General features: G+C 46.4%; 1 protein-coding gene across 1 annotated transcript in view; it reads right to left on the bottom strand.

The window, feature by feature from the left end:
- Nucleotides 1–18317, bottom strand: part of METAP1D (methionyl aminopeptidase type 1D, mitochondrial) — a 1077831-nt gene that overhangs the window by 678309 nt on the left and 381205 nt on the right. The window contains exon 3 of the mRNA XM_086956130.1: nucleotides 17225–17272. Within this exon, the coding sequence (XP_086812256.1) occupies nucleotides 17225–17272 (48 nt within the window). The remainder of the gene's footprint in view (nucleotides 1–17224; nucleotides 17273–18317) is intronic.

Raw genomic sequence — 18317 nt, 5'->3', positions numbered from 1 at the left:
TCAACTTCTCATTCAAGACCCGGACCGCCTCATCGTAAATTTCGTTACCTCCCCCTAATAAAGGCCCAGAAGGAAAGGAGCAGAGCCAGGTGCAGAAGATAGAAAAGCAGGATAAGAGATGTTTGTGGGTCGTAAATGGGCAAGGCTACCAGCTTCGGCCGCCTAATCATGATCAGGCCAACGAACACGAGAACCAGTATAGCAGGACTGGCCTCGGGCAGAGGAGGCAGTTTCTGTCGAGTCATGCAGCCATGGCGTGTTCTGTTCCAAGGTGCACGTGTCACTAGAGAGGTGAATCGCCGGCCAAGCCTACGTGTCTTTAATCGAAATGAAGTAATCAGAGGTCACTGCGTGTCCATTGTCTATGTGAGGGCAAGAAACACAAGATGGCTGCCATAATCTAAAATGGATGCCATGGGTAGATCAGAAATGTGTTTGTAACAGGAGTACTCTTGCTCGTAGCATAGCGAAAACACCAGGATATACTAAATGGACCATTTGCGGTTCGCTGATACCAAAATTATGTATCTACGACAATGTTGAAAACACGGGTTCAAATCGTCACGGAACCTCAATTCTCCATTCTAAGAATATTAACAAGGAAGGGATCTAAATTCTAAAAGGAAGCAAGAGCTTGTAAGCAAAGTATGACATTACACATCTCCCTTCTTTACAACAGCAATGAACACAATAAAAGAATAAAGAAAAAGAAGAGGAAAGAAAGAACAACTTAATATTCCTAATAGCGAAAACAAATGAGTTTATACATAGTCTTTCATATAAGACGGAGCTCTGCGTAGTCTTTGACTTCTCACACGACCAGCAGATGGATTGCTAGAACAGGATAGAGGAAGATTAACAGTGCCAGAGGATTCACAGACAGGATCAAAATCATCTTGAGAAACATTTCTTGATCTAACCACAACTACCCGACTTCTATTCCAAATCCTCCCATCTTTTGTCTTAATGGCATTACCAAAAACTTTAATGACAGGTCTAACATTGGTATATTTAGACCAAGATCTTCTTCCAACAGGTGCTTTTATTTTGACAAGATCACCTACTTTTAACCTCCTGAAATTGAACACATTTTTTTTTATCAAAATACATTTTTCTACAAGCTTGTTTTTCTAATTCCCTCTCCCTCCAAGCACCAACATGATTGTCAGCGAACCCCTTGTTCAAATTCATTCAACCAGGACACCACATTGTGTTTGGGACTCTACCTTTGAATAATTCAAAGGGAGATTTACCAGTGGTAGAGTGAGGGGAACAACGGTAAGCCTCAATTCTTTCCTTAAGCGCTTCTTTCCAATTTAAACCATTGGCTCTTGCAAGCTGAATGCATTCTTTTAACGTTCTATTGACCCTCTCAACAGCACCATTGGTTTCAGGGTGATATAACGAAGAACGTTTGTGCACTATACCACATTTATTAAGATATGCAACAAATACAGAGGAACAAAATTGAGGACCATTATCAGATAAAATACTGTTGGGAAAACTTTCTCTCATGAAAATCTCAGACAAAAACTTGATAACAGAATCAGATGTTATGTCACTTACGGCACTCACCTCAATCCAACGTGAATATAAATCAATCAAAACAATCAAGTAAGGAGTGTCAGAGACACCCGTAAGAGGACCCAAGATATCAATAGCTAATTCATCCCAGGGATGATTAGGTAAAACTCTGCAAACCATGGGCATTTGTCTGGTTTTCAGAATTTTGTCACTAGCGCAACACTCAACACAGTCCCTAACCATGCGTTCTATTTCTAAATCCATTCCAGCCACCAAAATTGAGTGTGTAACATCTCCTTAGTTTTCACTATACCTAAATGGCCAGTGTGTGCATGTACCAATAATCTTTTCCTTAAAGTAGAGGGAGGCACAAGTCTCAAGCCACGTGTCAACAAGCCATCGGTTATGGATAATTCCTGGGAGACTAGAGACCATGGCTTTTCCAAACGTTTATTAACCCTGAGCAAGGATAATACTTTAACTAACTCCTCATCCTTTAGCAATTCATCCTTCCACTCATCTTTTCCCACAACACCCTCTGTGACTTCACAAACATTGAGAAAATCATCTTCATCAACAAACACCTCATCATTACATAGATTATCACCTTTTACTAGTCTCGAAAAACAATCAGCAGCTTTATTTGAAACACCAGGTAAGTATTGTACCTCAAAATCAAACTCCTGCAAAGATATAATCCATCTTCTAATCCTAGAAGAGATAGAATCCAAACCCTTCTTGCAAAAAACTTCCTTCAATGGTTTGTGGTCTGACTTAACAACAAACTTAGTACCCCAAATCAAATTCTTAAATTTTTTTAGAGCCCAGAAGATAGCTAATGACTCTTTCTCAATCACTGAGTAATTGAGTTCCGGTCCACGAAGACACCTTGAGGCACATGCAATAAGAGAATCATAACCATGTTTATTTTGTACTAATACCGCTCCCGGACCTTTGTCACTCGCATCAGTAAACACATACGTTGGCAAACCCGGAACAAATGCCTGAAGACAGGGAGCTTTCTTCAACTCCTCTTTAATCTCTTCAAATTCTTTTCTACAGTCATTCGACCACTCAAAAACAATATTTTTTGCAGTAAGTCTTCTCATATTTTTTGTTTTATCAGCAAAATGTAGAATAAATTTCCCATAGAACTCTACCATGCCAAGAAATGACAGTAACTCATCTCTACTAACTGGTTCAGCCATGTTATCAATGGATGTAACTAAATCTGACTTTGAAAATACACCCTCACTCTTTATGCAGTGACCAAGATAATTCACCTCCTCTAAACCAAACTTGCACTTCTCCTTTTTAAGAGACAAACCAGCTTCAGACAACCTTTTCAACACATCACACACCCGTACGTTATGTTCTAGCATGTTGGCACCATAGATTAATAAATCATCTTGGTAGCATTTTACCCCCTGAAGACCTTTAAGTATATGTGCCATTATTCGTTGAAATACCGAAGCAGCTGATATTAAACCAAAAGGCATCCTTTTAAATTTAAACATTCCCATGGGGGTTATAAAAGCAGTCAAATCTTGGCAAGAAGCATCTAATTACACCTGGTGGTAGGCAGAAGCCAGATCCAAGGTGGTGAAGTACCTTGCACCTTCTAATGTACCCACAATCTCATCAATGTTAGGCAACGGAAATCTGTCTACCACTACCTCTTTATTTAAAGCTCTTAAATCAATGCATAGGCGAATTTCGCCAGTTGGCTTCTTAGCTATAACAATGGGAGCCAACCATTCTGTTGCTTCTACCGGTTCTATAATATTGTTCTCAATCAGCTTATCGATCTCTTTCTGTACTTTTTCTTGTTCAGCTAAAGGAATTCTTCTTACCTTTGCTATTATGGGGATTGCATTCTTTTTTAATTTTATGCAATGTTTGTAACCTTTTAAACAACCTAACTTTTCTTTGAATACATTTGGAAATTTCCCTGCAAACATTTCTGACAAATCTTCCACCTCTTGTATTTGCACCTGAGGTGAGGCATTCGGATTAAGTGTGACACCTAAATCTCGCTGATGTCTCCAACTAATTAAGGAATCACCCACATTTGTTACATATATCTTACCAGGAATAATGCGACTTCCCAATTCAATAGTAGCCATGAAATAACCTAAAATTTTAATTGGTTTCTTGCCATAACCTAAAGGTATGATCCCACCCTCGTCGCCAGTATAAATGTAGTGTCTTCCAGAAGAATAAATGAGGAAAGCTGATGATATCTTTCAGGAGCAATTTATTCGCCTCATCCACAAACAGCCAAATATACAACTGCTGAGAATTCACATCACATTCTCCATTCTAAGAATATTAACAAGGAAGGGATCTAAATTCTAAAAGGAAGCAAGAGCTTGTAAGCAAAGTATGACATTACAGGATGTCAACAGACTTTTGAACCTATTCCAATCTTGGCAACCAAATAGATTTCTCTCCAGGAAGGAACTGTCGGCGAAGCTAGCCATGCTACTGTGTCTGATTTCTTGCAGACGGGTCTCAGACGTCAGAGCTCTGGATGTGTCTGGTAGAATTTTCGCTCTCACCGGTGTAACGTTTACCATATGTAGACGCACCAAGTGTGGGACGACTTCTGTCTCCTATCCTGCTTTTCCGGACTCCCCGTAACTATGTGTAGTTGCCCGTCTCAAAGCTTACGAGGAGATGATGGAGGACTTGAGGCCTCCTGGGGAATGCCAGTTGCTCAATGCACTCAAAAAGCCTCATAAGGCGGTGTCTTCCCCCACGATTGCCCATTGGGTTCGTTGAATCATGCAGGGAGTGGGAATCTATTTACGAGCGTTTTGTGCTCATTCTACCAGGAGGGCTATGGCCTCCAAAGCTTTTACCCTGGGAGCTTGTCTAGAAGACATTCTGAATGCAGCAGACTGGTCTTCAGACTCCACCTTTAAGTGGTTTTACTTCAAACCGGTTATTGACATGGCTCATTTGGTCGTGAGCAAGCTTTAAACAAGAATAATCCTCGCCTACGGTCCTGACATAGAATGAAAAATTTCCTAGCTAATGTAACCGAAAGTTTCAATTCTATTAAGGACTCGGAGGCGAGGATTATCCCACCCAGGGTAGAACTTAGTTGACTACTTCCCTCCCACGTATTGGAGTAAGTACCATGTTTTGATTTGACTTACTGTATTGTGCTCATATACAAGCTTTGACATATTCTCTCCTCAGGGCTAAAACTTAGCCACTCCTGTCGCTTACGCATTCTTTTAATTTTCCAGGGGATTTGAGTAAACAAGACTCCTGATGTGAATTTGCTGGCTGACTGAGCGACGAAAGAGGAAGCATGGTCAGGGACAGAGGACTCCTGATTGGTGCACTGGATAGGACATTCTATCTGTGGACACTCTATTGTTTTAATGTTTATTCCCTATGGTTCATGGGAATAGTAGTTGTTTGACTTTAAAGTGACTGCTATTCAATAAAGTGAAGAAAGAATAGCATAATCCTCGCCTCTAAGTCCTTGATAGAATTGAAACTTTCCGTTACATTAGCTCGGAAATTTTTCACTCCTCAGTATATATGACGCTACATTAGAACAGGAACAACGATTTGAAAGTACTATGGTGCCATTACACTGTTTTGAAAACGAGCTTGTGGACAGAATTGTGAATACACAGAGAGTTCCCAAAGATGTATTGATATAAGTAAGGATAAAAATGCTGTATATGGTAATATACAATTTCATACTAATACCTGTATGTATGCAATTATGAAAAACAGAAAACACTAATAAGGATATATCTTAAAAATAAAAAAAGGACGTAAATGTTACGTCCTCCACCACGATTGCCGCATGCAGAGGATGTAACCATTAAGTCCTCTACGCACGTCCAGGATATCCCTCTGCATTATATAGCAATAGGATGTCATGTTTTTTGTACATTTTTCAGCCCCTGCCATTTGTTTCGGGAGACCTGGGGGAATGCCGGGTGGAAGGAAGTTTGTGGCTCCCTGCAGATTCCAGAACCTTCCATCACAGAAATGTGAGGAAAATTTGTTTTTTACAGTTAATTTTTGAGGTTTGCAATGCATTCTAGGTAATAAAACATGGTGAGAGCCACACAAGTCAGCCCACCCTGGATAGCCCTAGTTTGGCTAGGTTTCCCTGGGTGATGGCTGAGCTAGGTTCCAAAATCTAAGGGAACAAAAATGGCAGACCAAGTGTGAATTTCATTTTTCCGGGCCCAGGGAGCCTTCACCTGAGTGGCTGGGTCAGGGAGCTCCAACCTGGCTCCGTCCTCCGGTCGGGTGCACCACCAAGGGCCCAGGACAGAGTTCCATCAGGCCCGGGGAGTCTTCCCCCGCTTTGCCTGTTTGATAGGATGCCTGCGGGCCCCGGGTCAGAGCTCCATCAGGTGTCTCCTCGCAGCCCCGTGCCTCAGGCCCAGCAGGGGCTCTGAGCATCCAGGCCGCAAGGTCCCCTGAGCCTGGCCGTATGGTCGCACGCCATGCTTTCCACTAGGGGGGTACCAGAGGGCTGGGCTGCCCTACAAGTTGTGATCAGGGCTCATTTGCTTCCTTGAACCCAGCCAGGGCTCCAGGAGGCCAGGTGCATGTGCGCCTTCGGCCCCCTCTGTCACTCGGTGGGCATGGATCACAAGAAAGAAGTGTAGACTTTCTCTGGATTTCTAGGGACAGGGTACCCACTTTTGATCTGGCTCTTCTCAGCCAGCGACCAGATTGCCCAGGACCTGGGCCCACGGCGGGACCTGGGTTGGGGGCCACCCCTATCCTGATTACCACTCTCAGCCCTGCCACATGGCAGAGTGCCTGGGACGGGGTCCCGCTGGCCCGGGAAGGCCTCCCCTGTGCCGGCGCGTCCAGGAACTCTGCCCAGGGCCCCCGAGGCCTTGGGTGGGTGCTTCCACCCTGGGCTCCGTCCTCCCCCACTGCCTAGGGCCTGGGACAGGGTCCATCGGAACCGGGGAGGATTCCCCTGCTTGGCTTGGTTCTAAAGCTCTAATCGGCCGAGGCGGGCTCTGGGGTGAGGGCCCCTTATCCTGGGCTCCGTCTTCTGGCCCACCGCCTGGCCAAGCCCCTGGGTTTGACTCCTGCAGGTCCAGTGAGATCTCCCCTGCCCTGGGCTCAGTTCTCCGGCCTGCCGCACTACCTTGGCCTGGTTCAGAAGCTCTGAATGGGGCCTCCCCACCTGGGGTCCGTCTTATGGACCACCACATAGCCAAGCCACTGGACGGACACCCCTGCCCTGGGCTCTGTCCTTCGGCCTGCTGCACTGCCGAACAACAGGGACGGGGAGGCTTTCCCTGCTTGGCCTTGTTCAGAAGCTCTGACCAGTGCTCTACCTGCTCCCGTGGTGGGTGCCCCACATCCTGGGTTTCGTCTTCTGGCGCGCCGTATGACCAAGCCCCTGGAAAGGCTCCTTTAAGGCCTTCTGAGTCATCACGCGACACTCGACGCAGGTCTTCACGTCCTGGCACCAGAAACTAACATGGGATTGGTCCATCATCAACATCAATCAGTGACAGGCGCCACAGTGCTTGAAGCCGGCCTTCCTAGATGACATTCGACCACACCCTGAGAAAAACTCTCAAAAGACTGACTAGGATTAGCTCTATCTGAATATGCTTTAACTGGCACAGAAAGAAAAGAACTGACGTCAGTGCGCTGGGGAAGCACCTACATAGGCATCGCAAACATGACTTCCAGTGTTGAGGGTGCCACACAGATCCAAATAACGCCACCTACAGGTGTGCAGAGGAACTGCTCACAAACGTTTTTCGGGTCCAGTCTGACACCTGGGTTTAATTCTACAGTAAGGAATCTCCGACTGGAAGTCTCTATCAGATAAATAAGTATGCCAAAGCTGGTTTATAGTGAAATATTAAACGCTTGAATTTACAATAAATGTCTTAAAAGTTATAAAAATAATTGATGTAACCTAACCATACATAGGACTATCAGTCATTGGGAAGTGCTAATGTCTAACAATTTATACTTTTGGAGAGCTATTTATTAGGCGTATGTGCATATATACAAGGGTAAAATGCAGTCACTCAAAGTGAAAGCATTCAATGGCTCAAGTAGGCTAGTGTGTTGATAAATACCTTCTGTTGGGGTGGGAGGGAGTATAATTTGAGTGACGAGTCAACTAACCAGTGGTGAAAGAGTATTGATTGGAAGCCCCTAAAATGTATATATTTTTTGCATCATATTTTTGGGAAAATGAGGCTGGGAAGACAGTTAAAGCTGTCTTTAAGCCAGACCTAAAAGGTTTCTAGATCCCATCTCATTTACCCACAAAAGAGCAAGGGTCTATAAGATAAAAAAAAAGGCATAAGCTTGAATGGAGGTGTGAGCCAGGACAGTGCTATGGGGCGGGCCTGATCAGTCTTGTTCCTATAGCCATTCTAAGTCCCACCCTTGTATCTTCAGGGTGTCAGTATGGTAAGAGTATTAGCCATGACCCAATTATGACCTGAATCCCTATTCAAATGAGTCTCTTTAAGCCTTGACAAAATAGGTGAAATCCTGCTAACCTCTACAACTTTGACAGATGTTTCAATAGTTATTTCGCTCATTTGTTGCAAAAGGATAGGAGTAGGCGGCACCCGGATGGGGACAAGGTTGCACAAGTTCTGATCATGTTATCTACTGACTTACAGTAGTGACTGCGATCACACTCTTTCGGTGTAAACATACTCAGTACTCTGCTTCCAAACTTGCTAGGTTTACACATTGTAAGTGCTTAAAGTCAAATTAGAATTACAAATACTTCCCACCAAAGATTAAGGAAGGCTACAGCACAGGTAGCAACAAACATTAACTTCCAAAAGAAAACGTTAAATACAACACTATCACCATGCTCACAATAGCACCTCCCATATTGATCTGCCAGATAGAAACAAACAAAAAACACAACGGAAAGAGTTTTTAACATCCAATGCTGCCACGAAAAGCCAATATGTGCCATTTAGTCACCTATCACAGTACCAAATAGCACTCCCCATCAAGAAACACAACACCTACATCTACATCCATTGGGCAATGAGCATGTACATCGACCTAAAAAGCACTATGAAGCAATTACAATGGAAAACTACGTGTGAAGTAGAGAAAAGTATCATAATTAGGTCTACTTGGTATTGCGAAAGTATGCTGACACCCAGCTTTCGACAATTGATCCTGATTTGGGCTGGATCCGCAGCTGCTGAGAGATCAAAATGGGCTTATTGATATCCTTGGTAACACGCTGCATGAAAATCGTAGATCCAATTGAAATTTCAAACACACTGCTTTATTTTAGTAGATGAGAGTTGCAGGATCAATCAGTCAATCAACCAGAGTACTTGTAAAGCGCGCTACTTACCCGTGAGGTTCCCAAGGCGCTGAGGGGAGGGGGGTTGCTGCTACTGCTCGAAGAGCCAGGTCTTGAGGAGTCTTCTGAAGGAGAGTAGGTCTTGGGTCTGCCATATGTGGGTAGGGAGGGTGTTCCAGGTCTTGGCGGCGAGGTAGGAGAAGGATCTGCCACCGGAGGTCATTCGTTGGATGCGGGGGACAGAGAGGGAGAGGCTGGCGGAGCGGAGCTAGCGGGTGGGGGTGTGGAAGCTGAGTCTGCTGTTCAGGTAGGCTCGTCCGGCGTTGTGGAGTGCTTTGTGTGCATGGGTGAGGAGCTTGAAGGTGATCCTCTTGTCAACGGGGAGCCAGTGTAGGTCTCTCAAGTGGGGGTTGATGTGGCTGCGGCGGGGGACGTAGACGATCAGTCGGGCGGAGGCGTTTTGGATGCGTTGTAGTTGTAGGTGTTTGGCTGGGATTTCTGCGTAGAGTGCGTTGCCGTAGTCCAGTCTGCTGCTGACGAGGGCCTGTGTCACCGTTCTTCTTGTTTCGGTCGGGATCCACTTGTAGATCCTGTGGAACATGCGGAGGGTGTTGTTGCAGGAGGAGGAGACGGCGTTGACCTGCTTAGACATGGAGAGGGAGGAGTCGAGGATGAATCCTAGATTGCGTGCATGGTCGATGGCTGTTGGTGCTGTTCCCAGTGTGGTCGGTCACCAGGAGTCGTCCCAGGCTGAGGGGGTGGGTCCGAGGATGAGGGCCTCCGTCTTGTCCGAGTTCAGCATCAGACGGCTGCTCCTCATCCAATCGGCGACGGCCTTCATTCCCTCGTGGAGGTTGGTTTTGGCGGTGTGTGGGTCCTTGGTGACGGAGAGGATGAGCTGGGTGTTGTCAGCGTAGGAGATGATGTTGAGGTCGTGATGGCGGGGCACTTGTGCGAGGGGGGCCATGTAGACGTTGAACAGCTTTGGGCTGAGGGATGAGCCCTGGGGGACGCCGCAGATGATGTTGGTGGCTTCGGATCGGAAGGGTGGGAGGCCGACGCTCTGGGTTCTGCCGGAGAGGAAGGAGGTGGTCCAGTCAAGAGCCTTCTCTTGGATTTCGGCTTCTAGGAGGCGTGTTTTTAGAGTGCGATGGCAGACTGTGTCAAAGGCGGCTGACAGGTCCAGGAGGATGAGGGCTGATGTTTCGCCGTTGTCTAGTTGGCGCCTGATGTCGTCTGTGGCGGCGATGAGGGCTGTCTCGGTGCTGTGGTTTCGTCTGAATCCGGACTGGGACGGGTCCAAGATGTTGTCTTTGAGGTGGTGGGCCAGTTGTATGTTGACGATTTTCTCGATGACCTTTGCCGGGAACGGGAGATGGGCCGGAAGTTCTTGAGGTCCTTGGGGTTCGCTTTGGGCTTCTTGAGGAGGGCGTTGATTTCCGCGTGCTTCCAGCTTTCCGGGAATATCGCTGTTTCGAAGGAGATGTTGATGGCCTTCCGTAGTTGGGGTGCGAAGGCTGCGTCTGCTTTGTTAAATACGTGGTGTGGGCAAGGGTCAGACGGAGATCTGAGTGAATGGAGTTCATGACCTTGCGTGTCTCGTCGTTGTTGACGTTGGACCAGGAGGTCAGGCGGTTGGCGCTGGTGTTGTTCACAGGGGAGGTGGAGTCTGGCATAGTTGGGGCAGTCGTGGTGTTGAAGCTGTCGTGGATGTCAGCGATCTTGCGGTGGAAGAAGATGGCTAGTGAGTCGCACAGTTCTTGTGAGGGCGGGATGTCGTTGGCATTGACGCTGGGGTTAGAGAGTTCCTTCACGATGCTGAACAGCTCTTTGCTGATGTGTGCGTTGTTATCCAAACGATCTATGAAGGAGGATCTCTTGGCTAATTTGATGAGGTGGTGGTGTCTGCGAGGGCGTCCTTGTGGGCTGCGTGGTTGTCCGGTGTGCATTTGTGGAGCCATGTCTTCTCCAGTTTCCGGCATGCGCGTTTAGAGGTCTGGAGCTCGTCGGTGAACCAGGTGGCTCTCTTGTTGGCGTGGCTGTTGGAGGGTTTCTTGAGTGGGGCGAGGGTGTTAGCGCAGTCGTCGATCCACTGTTTGAGGTTTCGGGCTGCGGCGTTTGGGTTGAAGGGGCCGGTGGGTGGGTTCTTGGCGAGGGAGGTGATCAGCTGGTCTTCGGTGACTTTGCTCCAGCAGCGGCAAGTCAGCTGTTGGGTGCAGTGGTGCGTGGTTGGTTTCTTGAAGGTAAAATGGATGCAGCGGAGGTCGTTCCAGTGGAGTTCGGTGGTGTGGTCGAAGGCGATGTGGGAGCCTGTGGAGAAGACGGGATCCAGCGTGTGGCCGGCGGCGTGGGTGGGTGCGGTGACAAGTTGTCTGAGGCCCAGGTTGGCGAGGTTGGCGATCAGGGTGGCGTTGTTGGCGTCGTTGTTGTTCTCGAGGTGGAAGTTCAGGTCCCTGAGGAAGATGTAGTCCGTGGAGGCGAGTGCGTGGGTGCTGGCAAGGTCGGCGATGGAGTCTCTGAACTGAGCCAGAGGTCCGGGGGGTCTGTAGATGAGTGTTCCTCTGAGGGTGGTGTTGGGGTCGGTGTGTATCCAGAAGTGCAGGTGTTCGGTGGTGTTGAGGGTGTCGGCTGCATGGGTGGCGACCTTGAAGGTGGAGTTGTGGATGATGGCTATGTGGACGATAGCTATTCCTCCTCCGATTCCTGCGAGTGATCTAGTAGCCGTCCGGGATGGCTATGGCGATGTCGGGCACCGAGGAGTCGTTCCACCAGGTCTCGGTCAGGAAGGTCACGTCTGGGGCGGAGGTGTCGAGCAGATCCCAGAGCTCGACGGCGTGTTTGCGTGCGGACCGGGTGTTGAGGAGTATGCAGCGGAGGTGGTTGGGTCCAGTCCTTGGAGGTTTGGCGGTTCGCAGGTGAAGCTGCAGGTGTGGCAGGAGAAGGGTCCGTGGGTCCGTTTCGGGGCGGCCTGGAAGCAGGTGTGGTTTCGGCTGGCGTTGAGTCCGTGGAGGGTGCTGGCGTCGTAGTGGATTCTGATGTTGTGGCGTTCGGGGGTCCAGGGGTTCTGGTGCTGGGCGTGGTCCAGGCGCGGCGCGCCAGCGTGTGACCGCTGCGCTCGTCCGCTGCGTGGCTGCTTCTCGGCCTGCATTTGAGGTGGCTTGGGAGGGAGAAGCAGCTGGGAGGCGGGAGCGGGGAGGCGAATGGGTGTGCAGGGGGGGCAGGGATGCAGCAACGGGAAAGGGTCGGATCAGGAGCGGCGGGGAGGCGGGGGGAACTGGTGCACAGGGCAGGGGGGAGGGAAAAACCCAGGAAACAAGGAGGCAGCAAGGAGGCAGGAACCAGGCAGTCAGGTGACGAGCAGCGGCGTGGGGGCAACCTGCCTGCAAGCAGGGTCAAAGGTCACAAAAAAGCGCAGAAAGGTCACAAAAACGGGGGAAACGAGTGGCACAGAGGCACAAAGGTCACAAGAAAGGGCAGAAAAGGTCACAAAAAACGGGGGGAACCGAGTGGCACAGAGGCAAAAAGGTCACAAGAAAGGGCAAAAAGGTCACAAAAAACAGGGGGAAACGAGTGGCACAGAGGCAGATAGGTCACAAGAAAGGGCAGAAAGGTAAAAAAAACAGGGGGAAACGAGTGGCACAGGGGCAGAAAGGTCACAAGAAGGGGCAGAAAAGGTCATAAAAAACGGGGGGAAACGAGTGGCACAAAGGTCCAAAGAAAGGGCAGAAAGGTCACAAAAAATGGGGGGAAACGAGTGGCATAGAGGCACAAAGGGGAGTAGAGGCAAGAAAAACGAGTACAATCAGGGGAGCAGAAGGCAAGAAAAACGAGTGCAATCAGGGGAGCAGAAGGCACGAAAACAAGAACAAACAGGGGAGCAGAAGGCACGAAAAACGGGTACAATCAGGGAACAGGAGGCAAGAAAACGGGCACAAATCAAGGAACAGAAGGCAAGAGAACGGGCACAGATAAGAATGCAGGCACAGGGGGTAAGCAGGCAACAGCGGTCACAGACACCAGAGGACTGTATGGGCAATACAGGCAAGAGAGAAAGACAGCAACCATGATACAAACCTAAGGCCTACCACTGGCCACCAGGGATGAGGCTCAGGTGGTAGCCTGCGGGTGAAGGAGGGCCTCAACTTCTACAGCAACGGCAGCTGGGGCAGGGTCAGGACACACAGGCGTAGCTGTTTGGTGGGGGAGCGACCTACCAGCAAGGTCGATGGTTGCTCCTTGAAAAAGTTTCAAGAGAAACTGTACATCTAACACGTGTTTTGCCCCCTCTCTGTGCGCAGGCCTGGGGCTTTCTCAAGGCTGATGGAGTTAGTAGAATGACAGCAAAACATGTAATGTATACACAACAGTGGTGAAAGAAACAAACAACATAAATATGAAGTTGGATTTGCATAACAGAAACAATACATGCCCATTACGAGAATATGATTTCTCATTTGCAGGAATTGAAATGATTCCCAAATCTAAACGTGGTAGCAACCGCAAACTTAAACTACGACAAAGAGAAAGCAAACTGAAAATCAAACATCGCACAGTGATTGGCGGCCTTAACAAAGCGTCTGAGATGCACTATTGGCTATATGATTACTAAACCTTTCTTTCTCATTGACAATTCTTGCCTGTTGCCATTATGTGTACTGAATTTGTACAAATTAACACTTTGCTCAATCCTTTTTTCACAGCTAGGAGTTGATCTGTTTATCAATCATATTGTCGTAATGGGCTGGTTGTATTAGGCCAACTCATGTGACTTCTCATATATTTAGCTTTCTAAAAAAAAATAAATGGTACTTTTTCCTTTGTAGAGATATATGTACTGCTATAGTCCAGCTTCTTTGAAAACATATTTTATATCCTTATGATTCTTTCACCTAAAAACTTTGATTATGATTAGGAACTCCATATTCGATAGCTAAATTGTGCAATTCAAGACCCAACCGTACCTGCCTGTTATTCACGCCGCAGCTACTTCGCTACCTTCTTTACTTATTTAGTATGGTCTACTATATCTAAGATGGCCGAGGTGCTCCTCCCCAGGACCATGTTCTTTGCCCTCGTGTTTGAGCCATTAAACATTTTTCTTTTGCTTGCTATTACTTTTCACTCACTAGCCTATCAAGTGTATTCCTTTACCGATATGGCTGTAATGGATTCCTGTTACAGAAAAACACCTTTTCACACAGTATAAATATGATACCTTTGATATTTTCGCATCCTAAGTTTGCACTCTGACCACCCAACAGAGCCTGATTGATTTTTGCAATCTTTTTATTTCCCTGCTTTGCTTCTTTCTCTTTTCAACCATTGTGTTGCTTTGTTTTTATCTTCTCATACTTTACACACAACATGGCGGCAGTGTTTTTCCAGCACCTGACAGCTGGGCCTCGGACTTGGAGTTCAATGCCTTATTTTGTCCCAACTTCCAATGGGAAGTAAAATTCAGTAAACCCTTTAGCTGTCTTGTTCTCGTATGGACTTTGCCGACCTAGACCATCGCTGAATTGATTTCTGCTGGGACCGCATGTAATACTCCATGCGCTGGGATAGAGGTACCTCGATAACACACATTTCTACTATTTGGAAACTCCCAATTATTCTTTTAGAAGTATCTTTACTTACAGATTATATTGTGGCATTTAGGGTCCGATTCCTGTGATAGTCTCCTCAATAACACTGGGTGGTCTTGACTAGGAATACGAATTTCACGGATCGGGACTGCACCTGAATTGATCGTTACGGGCCCACAAGTAATACTTCACCTGCAGAGAAGCCGGTATCTTGCTGAGTCAAGTTTATATTGCCTTTGGACACATTAATTCCTTTAAGCGTACCAATCCTTATGGAATATACCCTATAACTTAGGTTACGACTTTTGTGACCCTCAACGTCTCCCCGAAAACATTGATGTTGCATAGTTCTTCTTCTTTTTGCTGGTAAACCTCTGACTGCTTGATTCCCATCTGACGGTGTGCTAAGCATAATATGTCCTTTGAACTTGACGCTAGACTACCGGGCATCTGGTTGTTTGTTGTTTGTCTCTTACTCCCAGACAGCTTTCAGAGCCAGTCCACCCCTCCTTCTATGCACATAACTTCCTACATAAGGATATTCATGGGAGGTGCAAAGCATAATATATCCTTTGGACTGGATGCAAGACTACCGGGCATCTGGTTGATTTTTGTTTGTCTCTTACTCACTGACAGCTTTAAGGGCCAGTCCACCCCTCCTTCTATGCACATAGCTTCCTAAATAAGGATATTCACGGGAGGTGCTAAGCATAATATGTCCTTTGGACTGGACGCTAGACTACCGGGCATCTGGTTGATTGTTGTTTGTATCTTACTCCCAGACAGCTTTCAGAGCCAGTCAACCCCTCCTTCTATGCACATAGCTTCCTACATAAGGATATTCACGGGAGGGGCTAAGCATAATATATCCTTTGGACTGGACGCAAGACTACCGGGCATCTGGTTGATTGTTGTTTGTTTCTTACTCACAGACAGCTTTAAGGGCCAGTCCACCCCTCCTTCTATGCACATAGCTTCCTACATAAGGATATTCACGGGAGGTGCTAAGCATAATATGTCCTTTGGACTGGACGCTAGACTACCGGGCATCTGGTTGATTGTTGTTTATCTCTTACTCACAGACAGCTTTAAGGGCCAGTCCACCCCTCCTTCTATGCACATAGCTTCCTACATAAGGATATTCACGGGAGGTGCTAAGCATAATATGTCCTTTGGACTGGACGCTAGACTACCGGGCATCTGGTTGATTGTTGTTTATCTCTTACTCACACACAGCTTTCAGGGTCAGTCCACCCCTCCTTCTATGCACACAGCTTCCTACATAAGGATATTCACGGGAGGTGCTAAACATAGTATGTCCTTTGGACGGCACGCTAGACTACCGGGCATCTACTTTCTAAGGTAGTTTTCCTATTTCTCTCTTACTCACTGACTGCCTTTGGGCCAGTCCACTCCTTCTTTTTCAATGCACTTAGCATCCTACATACTAATAATTAAGGGACTAATCACAAATAAAACAGGCTGCAGTAACATGCGCAATACTTGACATGTGTTCTTCCCTCTTATATTTTCACTGCCCCCCCCCCCCCTTTCTTCTGCCCTCTTTTCTTTCCATACAACATTCTCAATATGACTGTGAACCATGGTATACGTGAACCCTACTGGATTCCGCATGTATCCATGTTAGTCTTGTACATCCTTTAACATAATATCGATTTGCCATATGTATACATATTGGATACACTGTATTATTAATACTCATATAATGTGAATGCATTTGTGTACTGTGATTATTTTGGTAACATTGATAACATGAAACTTTCTCTGCCAGTACTAGTGTGCAATGTGATACATGCCGTCTCGGTTGCCTACCAGCCATTTATTGTTTCTGTTCTGCACATCCAACTTTATATTTATGTTGTTTGATTATTTCACCACTGTTGTGTATAAATATTTTACTTTTATTCTGCTAACTCCAACAACCTTGAGAAAGCCGCAGCCCGCCGTGCTGAGAGGGGGTGATACACCTGTTGGCTGTTGTATTTCACTTGAAATCTGGTTCAATGTACGAACCAGCAATTCTCATCAACTAAAATAAAGCAGTGTGTTTAAAATATCAATTGGATCTACTGTTCTCCATGCAGAGTGTGACCAAGGATATCAATATGTCCGATTTGAGCGCTCATCTTCTAGTGATACCTGTGCTGCAGTGGGAAAGGGGATTCTCCCACTTACTGAGACCAATCAGAAATATCAGATCCATAACCCAATCATAAAGGGTTTGCGACACCCGGAACAAAAACCCTCACTTTATGACACATTCGCAGCTGCCGAGAAGCATAAGATGTGTGTTGGGATCCAAATGTAATAAGGACTTTGAGTGTAGGGCTATATCCAGGGGCTACAGATAGGTCCTCCTGGTAATTGTTTGTGCGGCACGACTCTGTGGTTTCCTTTGTAAAGGTGAACCAATTTGTTAATTCAGTGAATCATGTCAATTTACGCTAGATATACAACTTGCAGAAAAGTTTGATGACCTTGCCATTCCCATATGCCTCGTGATGAAACTGTAAGCAGTACCACTGGGGGAGACTAGGGGATCACACCAAGAATCTTTGTGCAGTAGACCTAAACGGCATTCAGGGGGGTGTTCCACACAATGCTACCAACATTTATTGCGATAGTAAATATTTGGTCCCCGGCAGCAATTCACATTGCAAGGCACTCCACCATAAACACACATGCCGTATTTTTCTTCTTATAAATGTGTCAGATTCACATGGTCAGCTGCTATTGTGCAATAATCAACTGTAAAATTTTATTTTGAAATATGTCTTACCTTCTTTCCTGAAATTACAAAACGATTCTCGTCTCAGATGTAAAGCCCCTGTTTATAAAACAGTGATACAGAATGAAATTGTTTACTTTTCCAGGACAAGCGACGTGCATCATTTGTGACAAAAAACAAGCACGCCATCGGAAAGGTTCAATCACTGTCAGTCATTCAAAGTAAAATATACATAAACCAACGCCTGTGGTGTGAACCGTAACAGATTTCAACTAAACACAGAATTACCACTATAATAAACAAACAATTATAAGTGACTCAAGAGTTCCACGTTTGAAATTTCAAAAGGCAGCGTGCTTAGGTGTGTAACCATGGAAACCAAAGAAACTTGACAGCCTAAATACAATATTCTCAAAAATCCTTATTTATTTGTGTTAACAAAGAGCAATACAGAGAAGTTTTTTTTAAAACAATGGCAATGCATATACCCTTCTCCATCCATGAGCATACATCGATTTTGAGTACACCTGAACAGTGAAGGCAGAACAATACAAACATAATTTTAAGCATATCTTATCATGACCTCCATAAACCTAATACTACCTGGCTTACTACTTTGTGCTGATTTTTTTGGGGGGAGGAAGGTGTTGGGGGGAGGGGGGGTTGTAGAGTGCTTCTGAAGTAAAGGAGCACTTTACTGGGAGCTATTTTTGGACAGAAGCATCTGTGATGCTGTTCATTGAGGACCAAGGTATATGGTGTCTTATTGAGTACAGTTCAACATCCGCCATTTAGCTTCCATGCTCCAGTCTGTACCGCTTTTGGCCGCCATAAGTGTGGCAGGGTGTGCTCAGACGTGAGTCCCTTGCTCACTTTGCCACTGGATTCAAGCAAGCCGGGCTGAAGACGGCTGTAATGCCAGAAACCCGTCCTCGGAAGCTTGTTTCCGGTCCAGGGAAGACATGGCTTGGCAGTTCGGGCTGGACTGTTCCCATGAGGCACAGGGTCAGACTGATTTGCATATAGCCATGTCTGAACTGGGGTGGCAGAGTGGGCTAAAGAACGGTGATGGATTAAACCCAGATCTTTTGACTGGGTGTGAGTGTTTGATTGATTCAGATGCTCCGTCCATCACCATCCCCTT

The sequence above is a fragment of the Lissotriton vulgaris genome, chromosome 2_1, assembly GCF_964263255.1.
Source record: "Lissotriton vulgaris chromosome 2_1, aLisVul1.2, whole genome shotgun sequence".
NCBI classification, from domain to species: Eukaryota; Metazoa; Chordata; class Amphibia; order Caudata; family Salamandridae; genus Lissotriton; species Lissotriton vulgaris.
This window is presented reverse-complemented; position numbering and strand designations above follow the sequence as displayed.